Source organism: Sorex araneus, chromosome 2, assembly GCF_027595985.1.
Source record: "Sorex araneus isolate mSorAra2 chromosome 2, mSorAra2.pri, whole genome shotgun sequence".
NCBI lineage: Eukaryota > Metazoa > Chordata > Mammalia > Eulipotyphla > Soricidae > Sorex > Sorex araneus.
In genome coordinates this window covers 275013808-275037734 of record NC_073303.1, presented here as the reverse complement: position 1 = coordinate 275037734, position 23927 = coordinate 275013808, and the positions used below count along the sequence as shown (strand labels likewise).

At 54.6% G+C, this 23927-nt stretch overlaps 1 protein-coding gene across 1 annotated transcript; it reads left to right on the top strand.

Annotated features, from left to right (window-relative positions):
• The first annotated feature begins 418 nt into the window (after window positions 1–418).
• On the top strand, window positions 419–23711 carry LOC129402199 (uncharacterized). Its single transcript, XM_055127677.1, has 11 exons — window positions 419–536; window positions 1904–2127; window positions 5570–5722; window positions 9029–9177; window positions 10797–10937; window positions 12063–12208; window positions 14545–14640; window positions 15964–16099; window positions 18362–18468; window positions 21878–21990; window positions 22758–23711. The coding sequence occupies exons 2-11, from the start codon at window positions 1948–1950 to the stop codon at window positions 22767–22769; spliced, it is 1233 nt and encodes a 410-aa protein (XP_054983652.1). The 5' UTR covers window positions 419–536; window positions 1904–1947; the 3' UTR covers window positions 22770–23711.
• Window positions 23712–23927: the final 216 nt, after the last annotated feature.

Genomic DNA, 23927 nt, shown 5'->3' with positions numbered 1-23927 from the left:
CCTGAACCTCTCCCCCGGGGCGCCCCTAGCCTGCGCCCCCCCCCCCCCGCTGCCTCCTGCCACCAGGGGGACTAAATAGTGGCCAGGTGGCGCCTTAGGCTGGGCCCCCTCTGTCAGAGTCTGTGCCTGCCCCGACGGGGGTGGCCGGGGACGATCCCCCCTTCCAGACCTCTGCCCCTTCCTCGAACTCTGCTCAAAGCGCCACGTAAGGGTGGCTTGCAGGGGCATCGCCAGGATCTTCCCAAACCTAGGACTCCCGCAACGCCTTCATTCCCCGGCCCTGTCCAGACCCCGTCCAGGCCCCGCCCAGACCCCGCCCTGGCCCTGCCATAGCCCCGCCCCCTCCGTGGGCCCGCCCCGCCGTTTCCATGGAACCGGACAGACGCCGGAAGCTGCCGCCCCAGCCTCCCTTGGGCGCGGGGCTGAGTGAGTGCTGGGCGCCTGCGGGGGCCTCTGAGGTGCCGGTCCCGGGGAGGCTGCTCCACCCACAACTGTGTGGTCGCGATCTGGGTGCTCCAGGCAGCGCTGGGGCGGGGGTAATACTTGGGTTTCCTGTTTCCTACCTGGGGCTGGGGTCCCTTCACCCCGTATTTTCTGCTTCTGCGGGAGGGGCGGGGCGCTGGGATCCTCTCTGGGAGGTTCTGGAGCGTGGCCCTTATAAGGAGCCTGGGAGAAGAGCGCGGGGAGCACCCCCTTCTTGCCACCCCGTTCCTTGTCCCCTGGGGCCGAGGGGAGGGGAACAGGTGCACCTGTGGAAGGTGCTAGAACACAGAAATGTCGCTCCCCCACCCCAGCACTGCTGAGTGCGGCCCCCAAACCCAAGGCGCCTGAGACTAGGGGGCCCCTGACAGGGGGGAGTGGGGAGAGAGGGAGGGAGCAAGGTTGGAAGGGGACATCAATGGGATAAAAGAAGCGCTGCTCCAAGCCGGGGAGTGGAGCATTTCTAGAGAAAGGGGAACAAGAAACAAGGACCCAGGGCAGAACCCCTGCCTCCCTGTGCAGCCCATCTCCTTCCCCTTCCTGCCAGGATTCAGCAAGGCCAGCCTTGTTGTTCTTGTTCAGGGTCACCCTTGGCAGTACTCCTGGCTCAGTGCTCCAGAGTGACCCCTAGCAGTGCTCGGGGGACCCAATAACGTGGTTCCTCGGCCGGTGCCGGATGCCCTCTACTCTCTCCAGGCCCTGTTCGGCCCCTTCTGACGGAAGACACTTAGCACAGACTGGCGGACCCTCTAGGCTGGGAACTCCCTCCAGGGAAAACTCTCTGTTCCCATCAACCTTTGTCTCTTTGAACCCCGTTCCAAGAGAGCCAGCTGGAGCCTGAAGCTTTCCCATGGGGAGACCCTTCAAGGCCAAAATAATTTCCAGGGCAAACCCAGTGCTGGTCAGGTGGCTTCCTGCAGCCGCGGCATGGGCACACCGCCGGCCACTCTAAGTGGATGGAGCCCCGGATGTGCCAAATAACCCCAGCATCTGCCTGTGGGGCAGCTGGGTCTGCAGTACAGATGGAGAGACGGCAGCACGGAGGCTTCCAGTCTGCTGGCCTGTGGGTGTGGACACGGGTGGGGACAGGGCTACAGACCAGGTCAGTACCGTCCCCGCAACCACACATCCAGTTGATGTGCTTCCTGGTACAAGAGCTGTGTGGGTAGGAGCCAGAGAGCTTAGCAGGAAGACAGCACAGCGTTTGCCTCTCCTGCGGCGACCTGGCTTGATTCCCAACCCTGCATGTGGTCCCCTGAGCACTGCTGACCCCCTATCAGCCACCAGGCCTGAATAGCACCGTGTCACCGGCCCATCCAGCCGACAGTCAGGCCAAGTACCACTGGGAGTGGCCCCGGCCCCCCCCCCAAGCTCTGCCGGGAGCCCCCAGCCACACACCAAGACCTCTGGATATTACTTTCAGGGCAGCGGCTGGCAGGCACCAGGCAGAGTCTGGCGCTAGGAACAATGCCGAGAGCAAAGGCAGGACAACAGAAGCCCAAGGAACCGCCTCCAACTGTCCTTCCGCTTCTCCAGAAGTTTCTGAGGACATACGAGAAGTGCTGCGCGCAAACCCAGACGTCGCCGTGTCCGGCCCTGCAGAGGGACCTGAGAAGCAGCATCAGCAACGAGCAGGTGCTCAGGAAGGTGAGGGGGGGAAGGGGGAGGGGAGGGGCAGCACGGGCTCCCGGACACGCCCCTCTGGATGTGGGTGGTTTCCTGCTGTGGTCACTGGCTGGAAGAAGGAAACAGGTTTGAGCCAGACTGAGGACTCTGTCAGGGATCACACTGGGCTCTGTGCTCAGGAATCACTCCAGGCTCTGTGCTCAGGGCTCACTCCCAGGGATCACTCCAGGCTCTGTGCTCAGGGATCACTCCAGACTCTGTGCTCAGGGATCACTCCAGGCTCTGTGCTCAGGGATCACTCCCAGGGATCACTCCAGGCTCTGTGCTCAGGGATCACTCCCAGGGATCACTCCAGACTCTGTGCTCAGGGATCACTCCCAGGGATCACTCCAGGCTCTGTGCTCAGGGATCACTCCCAGGGATCACTCCAGGCTCTGCCCAGGGATCACTCCCAGGGACCACTCCAGGCTCTGTGCTCAGGGATCACTCCAGGCTCTGTGCTCAGGGATCACTCCCAGGATCACTCCAGGTTCTGTGCTCAGGTATCACTCCCAGGGATCACTCCAGGCTCTGTGCTCAGGGATCACTCCCAGGGATCACTCCAAGCTCTGTGCTCAGGGATCACTCCAGCTCTGTGCTCAGGGATCACTCCCAGAGATCACTCCAGGCTCTGTGCCCAGGGCTCACTCTGGGTTCTGTGCTCAAGGATCATTCCTAGAGATCACTCCAGTCTCTGTGCTCAGGGATCACTCCAGGCTTTGTGCTCAGGGGCCATTCCCAGTGCCCGGGATCGAACCCAAGCGGACCATGTGGGAAACAGACACCCCAACCCTGCACTGTCTCTCAGCCCCATCTCCCCGTCTTTCCATGGGAGAAACATTCCCCATGTGGAAGGCGAGCACGTGACCACCAAGCATCTGGTCCCTGGGCAGGGAGCACCCCCCCACACATTCTTTAACCCAGGCTGTGACCCTGGTTTCGTCCTCTCGTCCGGGAACTCAGCCGTGCTGATTCCCCACCTGTAAGGAGATGTCCCCTTGCTGTTCTGGGGATCACTGGGTTGCTGCACCAGCCCCAGGAGAAGGGGCGGGGCGGAGCCGGCTCCTTCCTCCCCAACACGCCCCAGGAATGTGGGCCACATTCAGGGGGCTCCCACCTCCTTCTGCCTCCCAGCCCCTCTGGCTGCCAGCCTTCCCCACACCCTCCACACCTGGATGACCCACCCCTCCTCCTGCTCCACGTCTGGGCGGCCCCACCCCCTCCCACACCACATCTGGATGGACCCACCCTGCCTCTCACTCCACATCTGGAAAGCCCAGGGCCACGCACCGTCCTGTCCTGGTCCTCCCCTCTCCGACCCTTCAGTCACCGCCCAACTCCCCATTGAGCCCTGCTGTGCCCCCGATCATCCAGCCTGACCCGCCCCCCTTGGAGAAACAGGAGAGAGCCCAGAGTTTGGACGCCCAGGACACTGGTTTTCAGAGACGCCTGGTGCCAAGTCTTTCCCCCCCCCCCCCCGGTTAAATGTGGGAATTAGATGTAGGTGGGGGGTGGGGAGGGAGGCCAACACCTGAAGGGAATGGTTGACTCATGGGAGGAGGGTGTCCCAGGGGTGGAGGGGACAGTTAGTGCCCCGAAGACAGGTGGCAGCTCCCGGGCTCCACCCCAGGCCAGAAAGACAGTGCGGGCTTTTAGAGGCAACGCCCAGCAGTGTCTGGAAATGCCACCTGCCCGACAGGACCTCACACGAGGCCACAGGTTAGACACGGCGCCTTGACGTTCATTCTGAAATGGGAGGAGAGAGACGGCACAGCCGGTGAGGACCTTGTCTTGTGCGTGACCAACCCCAGTTCAATCCACTGCATCCTGCAGGTCCCCAAGTCCTGGAGGGGGGGGTGATCCCTGAGCAGTGCTGGGTGTGGCCCCCACTGCTTGACTCTGAAGGGCAACTCGAACACAAGTCTAGCCCTCCCGTAGGTTTTCTAAGTGTTCTTGGAGGCGAGGGACACAAAAAGGACCTCTGAAGTGCCTCTAGTTCTCTCTCACCCCGACTTCCCCTTCCTGGGCCAGCCCCACCCCCTTCTAATTACTTCTCCAGGCTTAGCCACACCGTATTCAATGGAGTTCAGACAATAGGGACAAATCATAGAGTGTAATATATATATTGCCACTGTCACTGTCGTCCCGTTGCTCATCTATTTGCTCGAGCGGGCACCAGTAGCGTCTCCATTGTGAGACTTGTTACTGTTTTTGGCATATTGAATATGCCACTGGGAGCTTGCCGTGTGGGCGAGATACTCTCAGTAACTTGCCGGGCTCTTGGAGAGGGGCGGAAGAATCAAACCTGGGTCAGCCATGTGCAAGGCTACCCGCTGTGCTATTGCTCCAGCCTAATATATATATACATATATATATGTACGTACACACACACACACACACACACACACACCTCTCGGATTGCCCAGCAAGCTACCGAGAGTATCCCACCCGCACGGGCAGAGCCTGGCAGGCTACCTGTGGCGTATTTGATATACCAAAAACAGTAACGATAGGTCTCATTCTCCTGACCATGAAAGAGCCTCCAATCGTTGGAAAAGACCAGTAAGGAGAGGCTGCTAAGATCTCAGGGCTGAGTGTAATAGAGACGTTACTGGTGCCCGCTCAAGTAAATCAACGAACTACGGGATGAGAGCGATACAGTGATACAGTGGGTTTAGCCACATCCCCACCCCCCTGTCTGCGGGTGGATGAGCTTCCCCGAGAGCCACCCCTTCTGCAGCCAACGGTCATTTACCCTTTCACCACTGGACCTCAGGGTGGACCCAAACTCTCACTCTGGGCAGTGTTGTCACGTCCTGTCCGGCACCAGTGTCTCCATGCGTCTGATGTGCCAGTTCAAACCGCACACCTAGAGGTGGGGGTCGGGACAGGGCTGGGGGGGGTTGGGACAGGAGTTGGGTCTCCTTTTGGAGGGTGCGTATCCTTAGAGGTCTCGCAGGATGATTCTTCCCCATCACTCAGATCATGTCCGGGGCTGGGTCCTCCCAGGCCAAGCCACCTGTGGTACTTGGTCCTCAGCCGCCCAGACTGGGATGCTCAGTGCTAACCCCTGAGGATGCAGAGCTGCCACCGGGAGTTGCATTGTGGTACCAGGGAACAAGCCCGGGTCTGCCCAGGGACCCCTCCCCTGCGCACCTCCCCGGCCCCAGGCTCTCTCTCTTTCATTCCCCTACACAAAGGAAAGAAGGGAAGGAAAGAGAAGGAAAACCTTGGTTGTGACCCCTGGAGCTGATTTCCTGGCGCAGTGCCCCTGGGGACGTCTCCCTGCATTACTTACTGCTCCGCGGAGGACCCTCCCGCCACACCCCTGCAAAGCTCACTGAACTGCGCTTTCTTACCGCCCAACGGCCACGGTCTTGTCCACACCGCCATCCATTGCTTTTCGGGTTTTCTGATACCCTAGCTGACCCTGGTGAGAGCTGAGGACACGGCACCAAGACCGCGGCCGGTCTCCCTGGAGCCCCTGCTGATGGCCATGGCAGAAGCCACTTACACGCAGGGCACAGAGCTCTGCCTCTGGCGCCTTCGGCTGAGCAACCCGGAGATCGCGAGACTTGTGAGTCCCGGGGTCTAAGGAGGTTTCGGGGAGGGGGGGCTGGAGCCATAGTCCAGAGGGTAGCTTGCTTGCCTTGCACAAGCTGACCTGAGCTCGATCCCTGACATCCCGTATGGTCCCCTGTGTACCGCCAGGAGTAATTCCTGAGCACAGAGCCTCCTGAGCATCACTGGGTATAGTCCCAAAACAAGCAAACAAAAAAGGGTTTCTTGTGTGCTGAAAGTAGATTAGAACACGATGAACACGATGGCCATTCAATACCCCTATCGCAAACCACAACACCCAAAAGGAGAGAGAACAAAATGGAATACCCTGCCACAGAGGCGGGGTGGGCTGGGGGCAGGGTACAGGATTGGAGGGTGGGAGGGATACTGGGTTCATTGGTGGTGGAGAATGGACACTGGTGGAGGGAAGGGTTCTCGAACATTGTATGAGAGAAACACAAGCATGAAGATGGGTAAATTTGTAACTGCCTTCACGGTGACTCACCTATTAAAAAATAAAGAAAAAAGGGGTTTCTTGGGGTAGGAGAAAAAGTTCTCCTACACAGGGGTTCCTCCTGGCTCTGCACTCAGGAATCACTCCTGGCGGTGCTCAGGGGACCCTATGGGATGCTGGGAATTGAACCCCAGTCGGCCGAGTGCAAGGCAAACGCCCTCCCCGCTGTGCCATTGCTCCAGCCCCTAATTTTATTTTGTAACCAGCACAGGAGAAGCTAGTTTCTCATTGTGAATTTAATTTACAGTGTAATTATCTCGTATTATAAATCGCGGGATTCGTTTGCTTAGAGCCAGAGTGACCGAGCACCCACCCCGGGGGCCTGACGGGAGGAACATGCTCCTCGTGGTTTGTGCGGCCGGAGTCAGAGCTCAAGGTGCTGGAGGCCAGGCTGCCTCTCCGGGCTGGCAGGGGCCACTTCTCTGTGGCGTGTCCATGTGCAGTTCTCCGTTGCCTGTGAGAACTCGCGTCCCTGGGCAAGGCCCACGCTCCTGACCTTGTTTCACCACAGGACCAGGTGGCGCTCTGGACCCCAGACAGTCACCTTCCAGTCACAGTGGGGTCTGCAGAAGCCCCCGACTCCGCTCACACCCACGCGGAAGCCCTCAGCAGCTTCTCTCACGGTGAAGCTCAGTGCTTTCTAGAAACTTCTTCAGCACGTCTCAGAGGACAAGGATGTGGGTCTCAAGGCCACTGGACTCTGGAGAGATTAGAAAGTTACCTCGGGGGCCAAATTGTTGCCTCCTGCCAAAGGGCTCACTGGACGTTTTATTCTGTTGGAGGAGGACACACCTAATGGTGCTCAGAAATTGCTCCTGGCTCAGTGCTCAGGGAGGAGCCAGGAATGGAACAGGAAAGAGGGGACTCCCACATGCAAAGCATGCAGCCCGGGCCTTGCCACCATCCCCACCACCCAACATGTCTCAATTTCTTAATTATTGTTTGTAATCAGTATAGTTTAGGCAACACATTGACGGTAATATTAAAGTTTCTCATCCTGATGCACACAGTGACCGCATGTCACCAAGGTACCTAAGACCCTGCGCCCAGGGGCCTAATTTCTCCGCAGGCGTGGCTGGATGCGTGCCACACACACCAGCGGTGCCACTGAAGCCGTCAGATCATTTCCCTTCCACGCCAGCATCCCCCACCGCAGCAACTCGGCTTTCAGGCAGCACAAGGAAACACAAAGCGTGTTTGTCTTCACTGCATAAGTCTTTCTCGTGTTCTTTGCATATTAAATATCTGGCCTTTCATCTCTTCTGTCTTTACCTGAGGCACTGTGGTTTAGTCCTGCTAACGCTAGTCTCATCTACACACTGCCCCCCACCCCCATCCCGTCCCCTGCCATGTCAAAGCTCAGTTCTGTGGACGAGCTCTCAGGTTCTGTGACCACGGGCCCTTTGTTCCTCCCTTACTGTGTTCCTTCTAGCCCACATCTGAGCGAGGTCATTCTCCCTCTCACTCACCACGGCTCTCTCCACACCCCGCCACAGAATGGCAACTGCTGGGCAATTTATAATTTTTTTAATTTAATTTAAGTTGTATTAAGCTGTTCACAATAGTTCATTACAGATAATATCCAAACACCAACCCCACCACCGCGCCCCTTCCCACCGCCATAAGAGGAAAGGGTGTGAAGATTGTTGTGTTTCATCCTGGGGCCATTTAAGCCCTTGTGTAAGAGATTACAAGCATGTATGTTAAACCCAAACAAGTGTGTGCCACTTTTGGTACATCAGTGGGCCAGAGTATGAGAGGTCCAGGAATTCTGAAATTTAGAATATGATTATAGAGCAGATTCACTCATGGGTTAGGTCTGTGTCTCTCTTCTTGACCATTGATGAGATTATATGGTGCCGGGGGCAGTTTGTGGGAGTGACTTCCAAGCTACTGGGAAAGTGGGGAGTCGAGGGGAGGAGGCCCAGTCAGCTTGGGGGGTCTCAGTCACGGGTCCCACATACCTGGGTTTTTCTGCAGGTTCCCTCATAGGTGAGGCTCGTCTGAGCTTGTGGAGAGCAGCCTTGAGTGTGGTTGTGTGGTTGGGTTCTGGAGGGCAGTTTCTTTTTTCTTTTTTTTTTTAATGAATTACCATGAGATACAGTTACAGACTTACAAACTTTCGTGCTTACATTTCAGTCATACAATGATCGAGTGCTCCTCCCTCCACCAACGCCCATCCTCCACCACCAGTGTTCCCAGTATCCCCCCCATCTGCTCCTTCCCCCCTCCCCCACCACCTCTGTGGCAGGCACATTCCCTTTTACTCTCTCTCTCCTTTAGGGTGTTGTGGTCTGCAATGCAAGTATTAAGTGGCCGTCATGTTCGGTCTGTAATCTACTTTCGGCATGCATCTCCCATCCCGAGCAGTGAGGGACAGTTTCTTATAACCAAGTAATGTTCCGTTGTTCATGGCTACCATAGTTGTTTTATCCGGTCATCTGTTCTTGAACACTCAGGTTGTTTCCAGATTTTAAGCCACCCCACCTCTTATTTTTCTTTTCTTTTCTTTCCTTTTTTTTTTTTTTTTTTTTTTTTGCTTTTTGGGTCACACCCAGCGATGCTCAGGAGTTACTCCTGGCTTTGCACTCAGGAATTACTCCTGGCGGTGCTCAGGGGACCATATGGGATGCTGGGGATCAAACCTGGGACAGCCGTTTGCAAGGCAAACGCTTTACCTGCTGTTCTATCGCTCCAGCCCTTTTTTTTTCTTTCTCTTTTTTCTTTTCTCTTTTCTTTTCTTTTCTTTTCTTTTCTTTTCTTTTCTTTTCTTTTCTTTTCTTTCCTTTCTTTTCTTTGCTTTTTTAGGCTTCGTACTTGGAGTCAAAGGGTCCTGCCGGCTGCCCCCTCACCACGCTGGTGTTCATGGATTGCCAGATGAGCCTGTGGTCCCTGGGCCGCCTTGGGAACACGCTGCAGCTCAGCGCCTTGCACTGGCTCACCCTGGATTATTGCAAGTAAGGCCGTATTGGGGTGTCCCCCAGGGCTCGGACCCAGAGGGGAGGCTGGGCAGGGCGCTGTTCCCCGGCACCCCGAGGAGTCACTGTCACAGGGAGGAGTCCAGTGCTGAGTAAATACCCAGGTTCCCCAAATGTCTCTGTTGATGAACCTCAACCCAACCGGGAGGAAAGTATTAGAACACGGACACTGAGGCCGGAAGGGGAGCCCGAGCGATAGTACAGCAGGGAGGGCGTTGGCCTGGCATGTGGCCAACCTGGGTTCTGTCCCCGGCATCCCAGACGGTCCCCGAGCCTGCAGGGAGTGATTCTGAGCACCGCAGAGTGTGGCCCAGAAAATCAACTGAAAGAGAAGCCAGAGGGTTCGAGGTCAACGCGCTTCCTAAGTGAGCAGAGAATGAAAGGCCGTCTGCTGCGGGGCGTATACACCCCCGGGGACAGCAAACTCTCCCCTTCAGGCCCAGGAACATCTCACTGTGGCCTCGCCTGGGGCTGCAGAGCAAATCAGAACAGGTCCTTTCTGAGGCCTGTGACATGCAGGGGGTCGGGACCCCCTAAGATGGTCTCTTAGTGTCCAGTGATGGAAAAGCAAAAAGGTCCTTATTCACCTCTTCTTCTTGTGTGTTGGGGGGTGTGTGTGGATGGGGGGTGGCCACACCCCCGGCTTGTCTGTGCTGGGGGCCATACCTGGTGTCTCACTCAGGGGACCTCTCCGGGAAGCAGAATGCGAACCATTGCCTCAGCCCCTGCCACATGCAAGGCCTGTGCTCTGCCCTCAGTGCTCTCTCCAGAACTCACCCTGACTGTCACCCGAAAGGCAGGCACCCCCACCCGCTAGGGGCCCATGTCTTACCCGGAGTGGCCCGAGTGAGGGCTTCCTCGTGGCGTCACCACTCTTCCCCGTAGTCTCAGGTTAAACTGACCCTGGGCGCCCCCCATGGCCCAGAGAGCCCCCCTTTCCCCTCACCGACCCTTGTTCTCTGACCCGTGAACCGGCACCGCCCCCCTGCTCCCCCCTCGCCCCCCGCGGCTCTCCCTGGAGTCATTTCACTCTGTAGACTCTGAAGGCTGGGAGGGAGAGGTGGAACTTTCCAGAAGCTGCTCGGAGCTCGTGTGGACAGGCCTCCTGCCGACGCTTGCGCGGGGGTGTCCCCAGACTCCTGCTGCCTGCTCGCCTCAGGACGCCCCCCCAGCTTCAGGGCTCAGGGTGAAATAACTCCACCTGCCGTTCCCATGGGGACTTCAGAGCGGCTCTGCAGTGTCGCCCAGGAGGGGGGCTCAGGGGCCCTTTCTCCCCGCCCCCTGCCCCCACAGGCTGTCCCTGGGCCCCTCCGGCCCAGCCCCAAAGCCATCCCCAGCTGCTAGCCTGCAAGGCCAGAAACTTCCCCAGAGGGCGCAGGGGCCTTGCATGCCGCCGGCCCAGGTTCAATCCCCGGCACCCCCTACGGTCACTGAGCCCCTCCTGGAGGGGCCCCTGAGGGCAGAGTCAGGAGTCAGCCCTGAGCACTGCCGGGCGAGGCCCCCAAACCCCGTCTCACTAGCCCCTCCAAACGGCGCATCCTCGGGGTGATGTGAGTTGCCAGAGCCGCTCACGGTCCCTGTCGCTTCTCGTCTCCTAGGTTGGGCGGCGAAGGCCTGGGGCTCGTCCTCGCAGGCCTCGAGACCAACCAGAGGCTCCGCGGCCTCAGCCTGCGCCACTGTGGGCTGGGGCCGCCCAGCGGGGAGCCGCTGGCCGCTGTCATCCTGCTCAGTGCCATCTGGTGAGACCCCGCCTGCCCCGGGCCTCGGGGACTGCATCCTGCCGGGAGCCTGTAGCCGGGCAGCCTGACCACGAGGGCTTGGACGTCTCCTTCAGAGTCTCATCCTCTCTCCTGACCCTTCCTCTCTTTCTCTCTTTCCTTCTTTCCTTCTTTCTTTCTTTCTTTCTTTCTTTCTTTCTTTCTTTCTTTCTTTCTTTCTTTCTTTCTTTCTTTCTTCCTTCCTTCCTTCCTTCCTTCCTCCTTCCTTCCTTCCTTCCTTCCTTCCTTCCTTCCTTCTTTCTTTCTTTCTTTCTTTCTTTCTTTCTTTCTTTCTTTCTTTCTTTCTTTCTTTCTTTCTTTCTTTCCTTTCTTTTTCTTCCTTCCTTTCTTTTTTTCTTTCTTTTTCTTTCCTTTCTTTCTTTTTTATTTTTTTTTTGCTTTTTGGGTTACACCTAGCAATGTTCAGGGCTACCCCTAGTTCTGCACTCAGGATTACTACTGGCAGTTCTGGGGGACCATATGGGATGCCAGGGATCGAACCCGGGTCAGTTTCCTGCCCCTTTCAACACTCTATTTTGGCTTTTTGGGTCATATCCGCAATGCTCAGGGGTTACTCCTGGCTCTGCACTCAGGAATCACTCCTGGCAGTGCTCAGAGGACCGCATGGGATGCTGGAGATCGAACCCAGGTCGGCCCCGTGCAAAGCAAATGCCCTAGCCGCTGAGCTATCGCTTCGGCCCCCATAATTGGCCTTTCTTATGCCACCAGAGAAGCCCTTTTGGTCCTGTTTGAGAATCAGGGTGGCTCTGTAGAATGTACGTGCTGACCCGCTGCCCGGTCACTCTGGCTGCTGCCCTGACCTAATCGTCAGTAACCGTGGATTCTTGAGCTCATCTGTTCTGTTGTTTGGTGGGAGGGGGGAGGGGGAACACCCAGTGGTGCTCAGGGCTTACTCCTGGCTCTGTGCTCAGGGATCACTCCTAGCAGGCCCAGGGGACCCTCAGGGATGCTGAGGATTGAACCCGGGCCAGCTGGGTGCAAGGCAAAGGCCCTCCCTGCTGTCCTAGCGCTTCGGGAGCCGGAGGTCTCGAATCCGAATTTGAGGGAGTGGCTGGAGCATCCCGGGCCTCGTGTTCCCTGCTCCAGTGAGCTGCGCCTGGACGGGAATTACCTGCAGTGCTCTGGAGCGCAGGCTCTGCTTGGACCCCTAGCCCAGTGCACCGAGGGGCAGGCGCGAGACGCATCAGCTGCCCCGGCACCAGACCCTGGGACTCCTTCTCAAGTGCTCCCAGGTGAGGCTGGGGACCTTGACCCAAGAGGAAACTTGGCTTTGTGACTGAAGGGCCGTTGTGGAGAGCTAAGAGTGGGTAAAGCGCTTGCCTGGCACGCGGCTAACCTGGACTTGATCCCCAGCACCCCAGAGGGTCCTCCAGGCTCACCAGGAGTCATTCCTGAGCACAGAACCAGGAGTAACTCGAGCATTGCCAGGTGTGACTTCAGAACCTAAAAAACTTTTAAAAAATAAAAGTGATCTTTCCTGGGGCCTGAGCCATAGTCCAGCAGGGAGGGCGTTTGCCTTGCACGCAGCCAACCCAGGTTCGATCCCCAGCATCCCCTAGGGTCCCCTGAGCCTGCCAGGAGCAATTCCTGAGCGCAGAACCATGAATAAGTCCTGAACACTGCTGGGTATGACCCCAAAGTAACAACAAAAGTAATATTTCCTTGGACCGGAGAGACCGTACAGCAGGGAGGGCACTTGACCTGCATATGCTGACCCGGGTTCGATCCCTGGCACCTCATTTGGTCCTCTGAGCCTGTCAGGGGTGATCCCCGAGTGCAGAGCCTGGAGGAAGCCCTGAGCAGTTGTTTTGGGTGTAATCCCCAGACAAAGCAACAAAACAAAAACAATCAAACAAAACACAAAAGTCTTTTCTGGGGAGGGGGGCGTGCTCGGCAGGTTCAAGGGCCTGAGTGTCCCCCTGGAACCTCCTGCCCCACCCCGAGCACCGATGAGTCTGCTCCCTGAGCCCCTCTGGGTGTCGCCCCCATGGCTACTTAAAATCTTCCATTTAAACAATTTATTGGAGGGGTTGAAGTGATAGCACAGCGGGTGGGGCGTTTGCTTTGCATGCGGCCAGCCCGGGTTTGATATGGTCCCCCAGCATTGCCAGGAGTGATTCCTGAGTGCAGAGCCAGGAGTAGCCCCTGTGCATCGCCGGGTATGACCCAAAAAGGAAAAAAAATAAATATTGCAAGGGCGGCATTCGCACACAGCCCCGGGAGGGCGAGGGCAGGGCCTGCGGAGCAGCGGGCAGTGCCGAAGGTCCAGTGTGGGCAAGGCCCAGGGCCGGGTCAGGGCCTTTGTTCACTCGCCGAGGAGTGACTGTGAGGAAGCCTGCTTCCGGGGCGGCAGCCAGAGAGGGCGAGGGGGTTGTGCGGGCAGGGAGGCCTCTTGAGAGGTTGTCCTCATCCCCGTAATGGGGGGAGAGATGTGGCTTTCAGGGGGAGTGGGAACAGGCATGTGCACTGGGGTCTGCAGCTCTGCCTCCACCTGATGGGTGGGCTGACGGAGCCAGAGGAAGAGAAACAAACCAAACAAGAGAAGAGACAGTATCCAATGGCAACGAACTCTTAGCACTGAGTTATAGCACTGAGTTATAGCACTGAGTTATAGGACTGAGTTATAGCACTGAGTTATAGCACTGAGTTATAGCACTGAGTTATAGGACTGAGTTATGGCACTGAATTATAGCACTGAGTTATAGGTCTCGGGCACCTTGGTAGTGGTAAGGTGTGGTAACTGAATGCATCAAAACCATAAACATTGGGCTGGAGCAATAGCACAGCGGGTAGGGCATTTACCTTGCACGCGGTCGACCTGGGTTTGATTCCCAGCATCCCATATGGTCCCCTGAGCACTGCTAGGAGTAATTCCTGAGTGCAGAGCCAGGAGTGACCCCTGTGCATCACCAGGTGTGACCCAAAAAGCAAAAAAAACAAACAAACTATAAGCATTAACACTATTGTAAACATGTGACCTATACTACTATGATAATTCAATAGACATAAATTTAAAAAAGAAAAAAGAAAGAGAGAAAGGAAGAGAAGTGCTCCAGAGTAAAAAGGGACAACTGTGTGTTGCAGTCACCCAGTGTACTCCTCTCTGTTCCATGGCAGAGACTCAGAGCCATGTTGATTGAGGGCACCAGCGAAATGTGAGGCAGAACGTGTGTGAGGCCTGACAGGAGCTGTCCTCGGGTCTGCTCGGGCTTCCTAGGGCCTACTTGGGCCTCCTCAGGCCTACTCGGGCCTCCTTGGGCCTACTCGGGCCTCCTTGGGCCTACTCGGGCCTACTCAGGCCTACTCGGGCCTCCTTGGGCCTACTCGGGCCTACTCAGGCCTACTCCCGCCTCTGAGGAGAGAATCCTGAGAGACAGGTCGGAAGGGAAGAAACTAGGATTTGGCGACAGGTGGAGTCATTCTGGGAATACCCTGTGCCCCAAGTGTGTGTCCTTGCGGACACGGCCTGTAGTAGCTCTGTGCATGGGAAAACCCATCTAGGCAATGTGGGGAAGGGTTTTTGCTTTTGTTTTTCCCCATCTCCTTTTTTTTCCCCCTTTTCTTGGAGCCACACACCAGGGACGTTCCAGTCTGAACCGGGCAACCAAGCCATCTGGAGCCATCAGAGCCAGGATGGTTCCAGAAAAGACAAAGAGGAAAAAAGGTGATTCGGGTTGTTGCTTCCAGTCTTCCTCCTACTTCTGTCAGCTTTGCAAATCGCTTCCTCTCTTCCTGTGTCTGTGCCCGCTGCTGAGGTGACTACCCCGACAGAGGGGCAATTCACTGATGGAACCTAGAACACTTAGGGTCAATATCCAACAGTCCCCAGCAGCCCATGTGGACCCCTGAGCACCTCCAGGAGTAATTCCTGAGGGCAGAGCTAGGAGAAACCCCTGAGCATCACCGGTTGTGGCCCCCCAGAACAAAAATGAATAACGTCATCGCAACAAGGGGGAAATAGCAAGTAAAATCGATGTAGCTGCTTGTAAGTGGAATTGGGTCTAGAGTGACAAGAGTAGCTGGAGCACTAGTTCCCAGGCCCATCCTTGGTGTATCTCAGTCCCTGGAGCTCCTCTGAGAGTAGCCCCCTGGCCACCGAGCCAAGAGTAACACCCAGCACATCCAGGAGAGCCACCTTGATTAAAAAAAAATCAATAATCCAATAACAAAATATTTCTTATGAATATATCCCTAAGAAGCAAAAAAGTATAGTAAAAATGACATCTGCACTTATATGTTCACCGCAGCACTGTTTACAATAGTCAGAACCTGGAAAAAAACCTGAGTGCCCGAGAACAGATGACTGGTTGAAGAAACTCTGGTACATCTATACAATGGAATACTATGCAGCTGTGAGAAAAGATGAAGTCATGAATTTTGCATATAAGTGGATCAACATGGAAAGTATCATGCTAAGTGAAATGAGTCAGAAAGAGAGAGACAGACATAGAAAGATTGCACTCATCTGTGGAATATAAAATAACAGAGTAGGAGACTAACACCCAAGAATAGTAGAAATAAGTATCAGGAGGTTGGCTCCATGGCTTGGAACTGGCCTCACATGCTGGGGGAAAAGGCAGTTCAGATAGAGAAGGGAACACCAAGTAAAATGTGGTTGGAGGACCCGCTCTGGAGGGGAGATGCGTGCTGAAAGTAGACTATAGATTGAACACAATGGCCACTCAATACCCCTATTACAGACCACAATACCCAAAAGGAGAGAGAGAACAAAAGGGAATGCCCTGCCACAGAGGCGGTGGGGAGGGGGGAAGGGGAAGGAGCGGTGGGATTGGGGGGTGGAGGGATACTGGGTTCACTGGTGATGGAGAATGGACATTGGTGGAGGGATGGGTGCTCAAACATTGTATGAGGGAAACACAAGTACGAAAATGTGTAAATCTGTTACTGTACCCTCATGGTGATTCACTAATTAAAAAATGAAAGATAAATAACTTTTTAAAAAGTAAAAAAATATATTTGTCTTCAGGAATCAGGAAAAAAAGCAAAGGTTTGGCAGAAGCTGGTCCTTGGTTGGTGAAATTGAGCTTGGCGGACAATGGCATTGATGGCAGAGGGGAAGGCGGAGAGGGCTGCTTGCTGGGATTCATCCGGCTTTTAAGTTGGTAAGGAACAAGGTGTGTGGGGGTGTCTGTGTGCCATCTTCCAGACTAGGATTCGGGGAGGGGGGCTCAGCAGCGACTCTGGGGGGCTTCGTTAGTGCCCCGTGTGTCTGGCTTCTCAGCTCCTGAGAGGAAGGAGGCTGACACCGTCTTGGCCTTGCTCCATAATCTTGAGAGCTAAAATCAGGGGCTGAGAGATAGTCCAGTGGGTAAGGCGCCTGCCTTGCACGTGGCCAGCCCAGGTTTGGTCCCTGGGACCCCATCTGGCTCCCCGTGTACCCCCAGGAGTAATTCCTGGGTGCAGAGGTAGGAGCATCCCCCAAAACAAGAGCTAACAGCTTTTAAAAACCCGAAGAAGAGCTTGTTACAGAGTTGTACGTGGACCCCACGGGCTCCTCAACCTCACGTCCAGATTTCCCAGCCCCCAGTCAGGAGATGAGGGAAGGGGTCAGCCTAGTGGCCTGAGTAAGAAGGGCGACCCGCTCCTGCCTGAACGCTTGTGCTGGAGTGGAAAGGCATTTGTTCTGCATGTGACCACCCAGGCCCCGCCGTCAGTGACCCCAAGCACAGAGCCAGGTGTACCCCTGAGCGCCACCAGGTGTGGCCCATCGCCCCCCCCATGCCCCAAAAACCACAGACTCAATACTTTCACGGTTCCCTCCACAGGAGGGTCCCCCGCGCCCAAGGGACAGGTAATCCCGGGTCAGGAGGTCCTCAGGAGCCCCGAGGACCTTGGGGGAGCCCAGGCACCCACGGGGGGTCTGTGAGCGCTCAGCTCCTGGGGTCTCCGTGAATATTGTCCTCGGGAGAGGGGTGAGGATGGGCTTCGGCTCGCTCCCCACCCGCCTCCACTCTTCCCGGGGCAGCTCGGGGCAGGGGGACTGGGCAGCTCCAGCCGGGTCCCTCCAGGAAGGGTATCGGCTTCGTGTGTGATGAGAGGATCCACCTCGCTGCCCCTGACTCCAACAGCAGTGGCTTCGTGGCCCTGAAGAAGGGGCCTATGGCCCTGCTGTGCCCCCCTAACGGGGCCACCCTCTTACCCGGACGCCGCCCACTCAGCACAGTTGCCCAGGTAGCACCCAAGGTCAGACTGGGCTGTGGGAACCGGCTGCTGGGTTTGTGGGACACGCACGGGCCCTGCTTTCAACACTTGACGGACTTCAGGATGAGGGGCTGCGAGGGAGAGCACAGCGGGTAGGGTGTTTGCTTTGCACATGCCCCACCCGGGTTCGATCCCCGGCATTCCACACGTTCCCCCAACTACTGCCAGGCGCCACTCCTGAGTGCAGAGCCAGGAGTCACCCTTGGCCTTCTGGGTATGATCCCCATATTATTTTATGGACTGGAGCAATAGCACAGCGGGTGGGGCATTTGCCTTGCATGCAACTGACCCGGGTTCGATTCCTCCGTCCCTCTTGGAGAGCCCGGCAAGCTACCGAGAGTATCTCGCCCGCACGGTGGAGCCTGGCAAGCTCCCCATGGCGTATTCGACATGCCCAAAACAGTAACAAGTCTCACAATAGAGACATTACTGGTGCCCGCTCGAGCAAATCAATAAACAATGGAACGACAGTGCTACAGTGCTATATTTATAAAATAATATACAATTCTTTTTAAAAAGAAGATAGCTGTTTTTTCTTTGTTCTTGCTCTGCTTGCTGACACTCTATTTGATATCAGCCACTCCAATTTGGGGGACATTTCACCGGTGTGTGAGATCCAATAGAGCTGATGTCTTAGCACAATATCTCCAACCCATTTCCATCAATAAATGAATGGAAGCTTTCAGGACACTGAGCGGTCTTATCTGACCCATGTACCCAGGAGAGACATCGCAAACGTCCCTAGAGAGAAACAACTGGAGGGGCTGGAGCGATAGCACAGCGGGTAGAACGTTTGCCTTGCACATGGCTGACCAAGGTTCGATCCCCCACATCCCATATGGTCCCCTGAGCACTACCAGGAGTCATTCCTGAGTGCAGAGCCAGGAGTAACCCCTGTGCATTGCCAGGTGTGACCCAGAGAGTTTGAGAGAGAGAGAGAGAGAGAGAGAGAGAGAGAGAGAGAGAGAGAGAGAGAGAGAGAACTGGAAATGAACTGAGTGATTTGCGCTGGGTTAGGGTGTCATGGTGGAACGTGGTGGTCTCCAGTGGTCTCCAGGGTGGGCCCTAGGACACTCCTTCCTCCTGCAAACTAACTGGAGGTGCAGGTTTTCTGAGTAACCTGCTGGGCACACACCATTTGTTCCATGGTTTTCTTTGGCCAGCCTGATCCAGTCCTCGGCCCACCTACGGGAAATTGACCTTGGGAGCAACGTCCTGGGCGAGAAGGCAGCCGCGGGCATCCTGGAAGCACTCAGAGCCAGGAAGACAGGTGGGGTCCTCTCCGTCTCCCCCGCTGCCGTGCCCCACCTCCTCCTCCGCGTGGCTGCCCCTCTCAGAACCGGCTCTGCTCTGTCATGCTAGGAGCACGGTCCCAAGCTATGGGATGACATGGACCATTGTCCCCAGCCAGAAATCATCGAGATCTTTAGTGCTGTCCTTTAGGGTGGGGGGTGGGGGAGGTCTTTGGTCTAAGTTATGAGGTTTTTATTTTTGTTTGTTTTATTTTTATTTGGGGGACACACCTGGTGACGCTCAGAGGTTTCTCCTGGCTCTGCTGTCAGGAATCGCACCTGGCAATACTCCGGGGACCATATGGGATGCCGGGGATCGAACCCCGGTTGGCCTTGTGCAAGGCAAGTTCCCTCCCTGCCGGACTCTCTCTCCAGCCCAAAGTCAGATGGGAAGCTGGAGTTCTCTCTCCTGCTCTTCCTTTCTCTCCCATCTCTCGCCCCATCAGTCTCCAAGGATCTTGCATTCTCTCTTCTCCTTCCCAGTCCGACTGGTTAGAAATCACAGGTAACAAGCCCTCAGAAGATTTTGCTGGGATTTTTCAGGGTCATCAAAGCATAATCGGGGCTGGAGCGATAGCACAGCGGGGAGGGCGTTTGCCTTGCACGCAGCTGAACCAGGTTCGATTCCCAGCATCCCATAAGGTCCCCGAGCACGGCCAGGAGTAATTCCTGCGTGTAGAGCTAGGAGTATCCCTTGAGCATCGCTGGGTGTGACCCAAAAAGCATAAAAAAAAAAAGCATAATCAAATTGCAGTGGGCGTGGGAGGAGCACGAAGGGCCCTTGAGGACCCTGTGGCCCTTTGAAAGAAGAGAATCACGTGCGGATGCATTGTTGATGTTGTCACGGGCGCTGCTCCTTAGTAGACACGGCGCCCAAGTAATGACAGCCACTTGGCCACTGACAGGGATGAGGAAATGTCATCTTCAGTAAAGCTCGAGAATGACATCCCAAACCACTCAAGACCCTGATCGGATGCTTAGAAAAGGGGAGCGACTTAAGATGTACAAAACTGGTTGGTCTCGTTTCCTCAGTGAAGTAAGTGGTCGGAGAACAGACATAAGCAGCGCTGTTGCATTTGGTACTGGCAGTTTTAGAAGAAGAAATATAATATTACTCTCTACTGCAGTGCTCTTTTTCGGAGAGGGGTTTATGGGGTTTTATCCAGTGGTTCTCAGGGCTTCCTTCAAGCTCAGTGCTCAGGGATCACTCCTAGCAGTGCTTAGGGAACAGAAGGAGTGTGAGGACTGACCCAGGCCTGCCGCGTGCAGAGCAAGCGCCTTACTCCTGCACGAACTCTTTAGCTCTGCATTGCTCTTTAAAAATTTTTATTGGTGTGTGCATTTGGGTATGGGCTCTGCACCCAGGAGTGTGCTCAGGGCTTATTCCTGGCTCTGTGTCCAGGGGTCACTCCTGGGGTAATTCAGTGAACCCTGTGCAGTGCTGGGGGTTGAACCAGGGTCAGCCACTGCCAGGCAAGTGCCTTACCCCGTTTCGTCTCTCCAGACCCTGTGTTACCATTGCACTGTAGCACTGTCATCCCATTGTTCATCGATTTGTTTGAGTGGGCACCAGTAACGTCTCCATTGTGAGACTTGTTGTTATTGTTTTTGGCATATCCAATACGCCACAGGTAGCTTGCCAGGCTCTGCCATGTGGGCGGGATACTCTCGGTAGCTTGCTGGGCTCTCCGAGAGGGGCGAAGGAATCAAACCCAGGTCAGCCGCGTGCAAGGCAGACGCCCTACTCACTTGTGCTATCACTCTAGTCCATTATAAAAAAAAATGTTATTATTATTATAACACTGTGTCTTACCAAGTTGTTGGTAATACACTGGTTCCAGATACAGTTGTTTCATACCAACACCAACCCCACCAGCACTGTGCCCCCCTCCACCAGCGTCCCAGTTTCCTTCCCACCCCCTCGGCCTCCCCCCCTTGCAGGCACAAGTAAATTTCCTTCATCCTGTTTGTTACCACACAGAGGCAAGTGGAATGATCAAATCTTAGCTCAGTATTAATTCGCGGTATTGGTCTCTGTCACCCCTCGCGACGACGCTCACCTGTGCCGTGGGAGCATGGCGGCTGCTCTGTGCTTTCCCCCCAGCTCTGCTCTGATGCTGCCGGCTGACCATGCTCAGAAACTTTGAGGTGTCCAGGAGCCCTAGATCTGGAACAAGTTGGTGGCGTGGCGTTTGGATGAAGGTTGCTTGTGGCGCTGCCCCTTTGTGTGCCAGGCAGGGCTGCGGGCGGCACTGGTACATTCTTTGGGAGCTGTGGCACTGGACCGTTTCTCTGCCAGGGCTGCTGGGTTTTCCATCCTGGGTGGGTGTGTGTTGCGGGGGGGCTACCCCTGAGCATCACCAGGTATGGCCTCCTCCTAAAAAAATAAATAAGTGGCTGGAGTGATAGCACAGCGGGGAGGGCGTTTGCCTTGCACATGTCCAACCCGGGTTCGATTCCCAGCATCCCATATGGTCCCCTGAGCACCGCCAGGGGTAATTCCTGAGTGCAGAGCCAGGAGTAACCCCTGTGCATCACCAGGTGTGACCCAAAAAGCAAACAAAAATAAATAAAAATAAAATAATTTTAAAAATTAAAATAAATAAATAAATAAGGGGCTGGAGTGATAGCACAGTGGGTAGGGCGTTTGCCTTGCACACAGCCAACCCGGGTTCAATTCCCAGCATCCCATATAGTCCACTGAGCACCGCTAGGAGTAATTCCTGAGTGCAAAGCCAGGAGTAACCCCTGGGCATCGCTGGGTGTGACCCAAAAGCTAAATAAAGAAAAATAAATAAATAAAAGGATCTTGTAAAGTAAAACTGTTAGCAACAATGAAAATGTTTACATAAATGTGAGGTGCCGGAGAGATGCCCCAACAGACTCTGCGTGCTGGAATAAAGGGGAGATGCTAATAACTTACTGGAAACAGCAGCGTCCTGGGAGGGGCTCAGTGGAGGGACTGGTCTTCCCTGTGCAAGGAGCTGGTTTCTGCTATGACACGGACCAAATGAATAAATCTAATTAAGCTAATAATAAAACAGAATCTTAGATAGAAGGTTATCATTAGGATCACTCACATCAAAAAAGTACAAAAGGGGACGAGAGGGGTAATACAGGGCTATGGTGCTTCCCTGGCACATGGCCGATGTTCAAATCCCAGTTCAATTCCTCGCACTGTATCTGGTCCCCCCCACGCACTACCAGGAGCGATCCCTGAGCACAGAGCCAGGAGTAACCCCCAGCACTGCTGGGTGCGGCCCAAACCACCTCTCCTGCCAAATTAGAACAATGTGGAGACTGGATCTCAGAAGCTCAAGACCTGGCCCGTGAAATGCAGCTGTGTGATCGTCCATGCATTCGCTAGGATGTTCTCTTACCTCTCAGGTAAATTGCCAGCCTTGAAAATCATCGTCACGCCTCAGATTTCTTCAGAAACCTTCAGATCTATTTGGAAAAGCAGCCAGAAATCCAGAGTCAGCCAGAAAAAGAAGAAAAAGGTATGCTCTTGGATGTTTATGTACCAGCAGACTTTGGGCCCAATTAAAATCGTGACTATATGGGCCGGAGCGATAGTACAGAGGATAGGGTACTAGCCTTGCATGGGGCCAACCAGGATCGATCCCAAACATCCCAGATGGTCCCAAGTCTGCCAGGAGTAATTCCTGAGCATCACCAGGTGTGGTCCAAAAACAAAAAATAAATAAAGAGATAAAAATAAAATCACAGTGGGGCTGGAGTGATAGGGCATTTGCCTTGCACTCTGCCAACCCGGGTTCAATCCCCCACATCCCATATGGTTCCCCAACCACTGCCAGGAGTGATTCCTGAATGCAGAGCCAGGAGTAACCCCTAAGCATCGCTGGGTGTGATCCGAAAAGCATAATAATAATAATAATAATAATAATAATAATAATAATAAAACCATGGGTATTTGAGTTCTGGGTTTCACTCCCCAGAATCATCGTTCCATCTGGTGGTTGATTATTGTATCTAAGAACAAGTCATAGGACGATAGCTGTTTCCTCAAAGAATATCATAGATGGCACCTCTCTCTCCAACTCCTCTTCCTGACAACCTTTTGTGGCTCTGAAATAGTGAATTTACCTAAATCTTTAAATCCCAAGTTCCCTCGTGGAGGGGAAGGAGGGGAGCAGGCAGGGGGTGTCACGATTTCCAAAGGCTTACTTCTTCTTGTATGAAGTTGGCATTCTTTCCTTTTCCTTTTTTTTTTAAATCTGAGAGTTTTTTCTTCATTATTTTACAGGCAAAAAACTGAGCACGAGGGTCCGAACATGCAGATGCTGCCCATGTCCTTGGCCACCCAGACATGCTTCGCTGAGGAAAACATGGTTTATTCTAGAGCAGTTTCACCGTGCCCAAGTCCCTTTCCGAGTTCTAAACCGCGACGAGTATTTCACGAGTGCACCATGCGGTGTTCACGCTGTCACCCTTGTCAGTCTCTAAACTGTGTGTTTCACAAGTATATCTTAGCAAAAGAGAAAAAGCTCGGATTCTTCCCTTCTGCCCGTGCTATTTATAATTGGAAGGAAATCGAGATCTTTATCTGAGAAGGAAAGAATCTTTTTCTCACAAATGTTTCCACGCTTAGGAACAGTTGGAATGTTGGTTTAAAAAAAAAAAAAAGTGCTTCCTAAAGACAACATCCCTAAAACTAAGAAGAGGCACCCAAAGGGGGAGAGTTCGGATTGAGCATCCCACCCCACCCCCCAAAGATCTCAGACAGGTTCATGGGAGGTGGGCGAGGGGTGAGCAGAGATGTTGAATGAGGCTCATACGTCGTGGAAATGTGGCGCAGAGAGGAAAGTGTGTGCCGGGAATTCAGGGTGTCACGGTCTCCACCCTGTTCGCCACCTGTGTGACTTGGATAAGTCAGAAAGCCTTCCTGTGCCTCAGTTTCTCCTGACACAGACAGGAAATGGCACCTATCTCATACCCCGGGCATGGAATTCAGATGACCCACATCCAACAGAGCAAGACAATTTCTGTTTCTTAGAATGTACTCAAATGGTCTCAGAGGGCTCCTGTGTTTGTCATTACTGCTGATATTAGAAAGGAATAATTTAATTATTTCACCTAGAACAGCTATGTTGGGAGAATAGAAGAGAAAATCCTTTTTATTTTGCTGGTTTAAAAAAAAACCAACTGGGCTGGATCGATAGTACAGCAGGTAGGGCATTTGCCTTGCACACACGGCCGACCCAGGTTCGATCCCGGCATCCCATGTGTCTCACCCAGCACTGCCAGGAGTGATTCCTGAGTGCAGAGCCAGGAGTAGCCCCTGAGCATTGCTGGGTGTGACCCAAAAAGAAGAAAAAAAATCCACCTGTCAGGGCTATGGAGAGAGTACAGAGGTTAGGTGTTTGCCTTGCTTGGACCTCACCAACCCCAGTTCGAATCCTTGCCACCACATTTG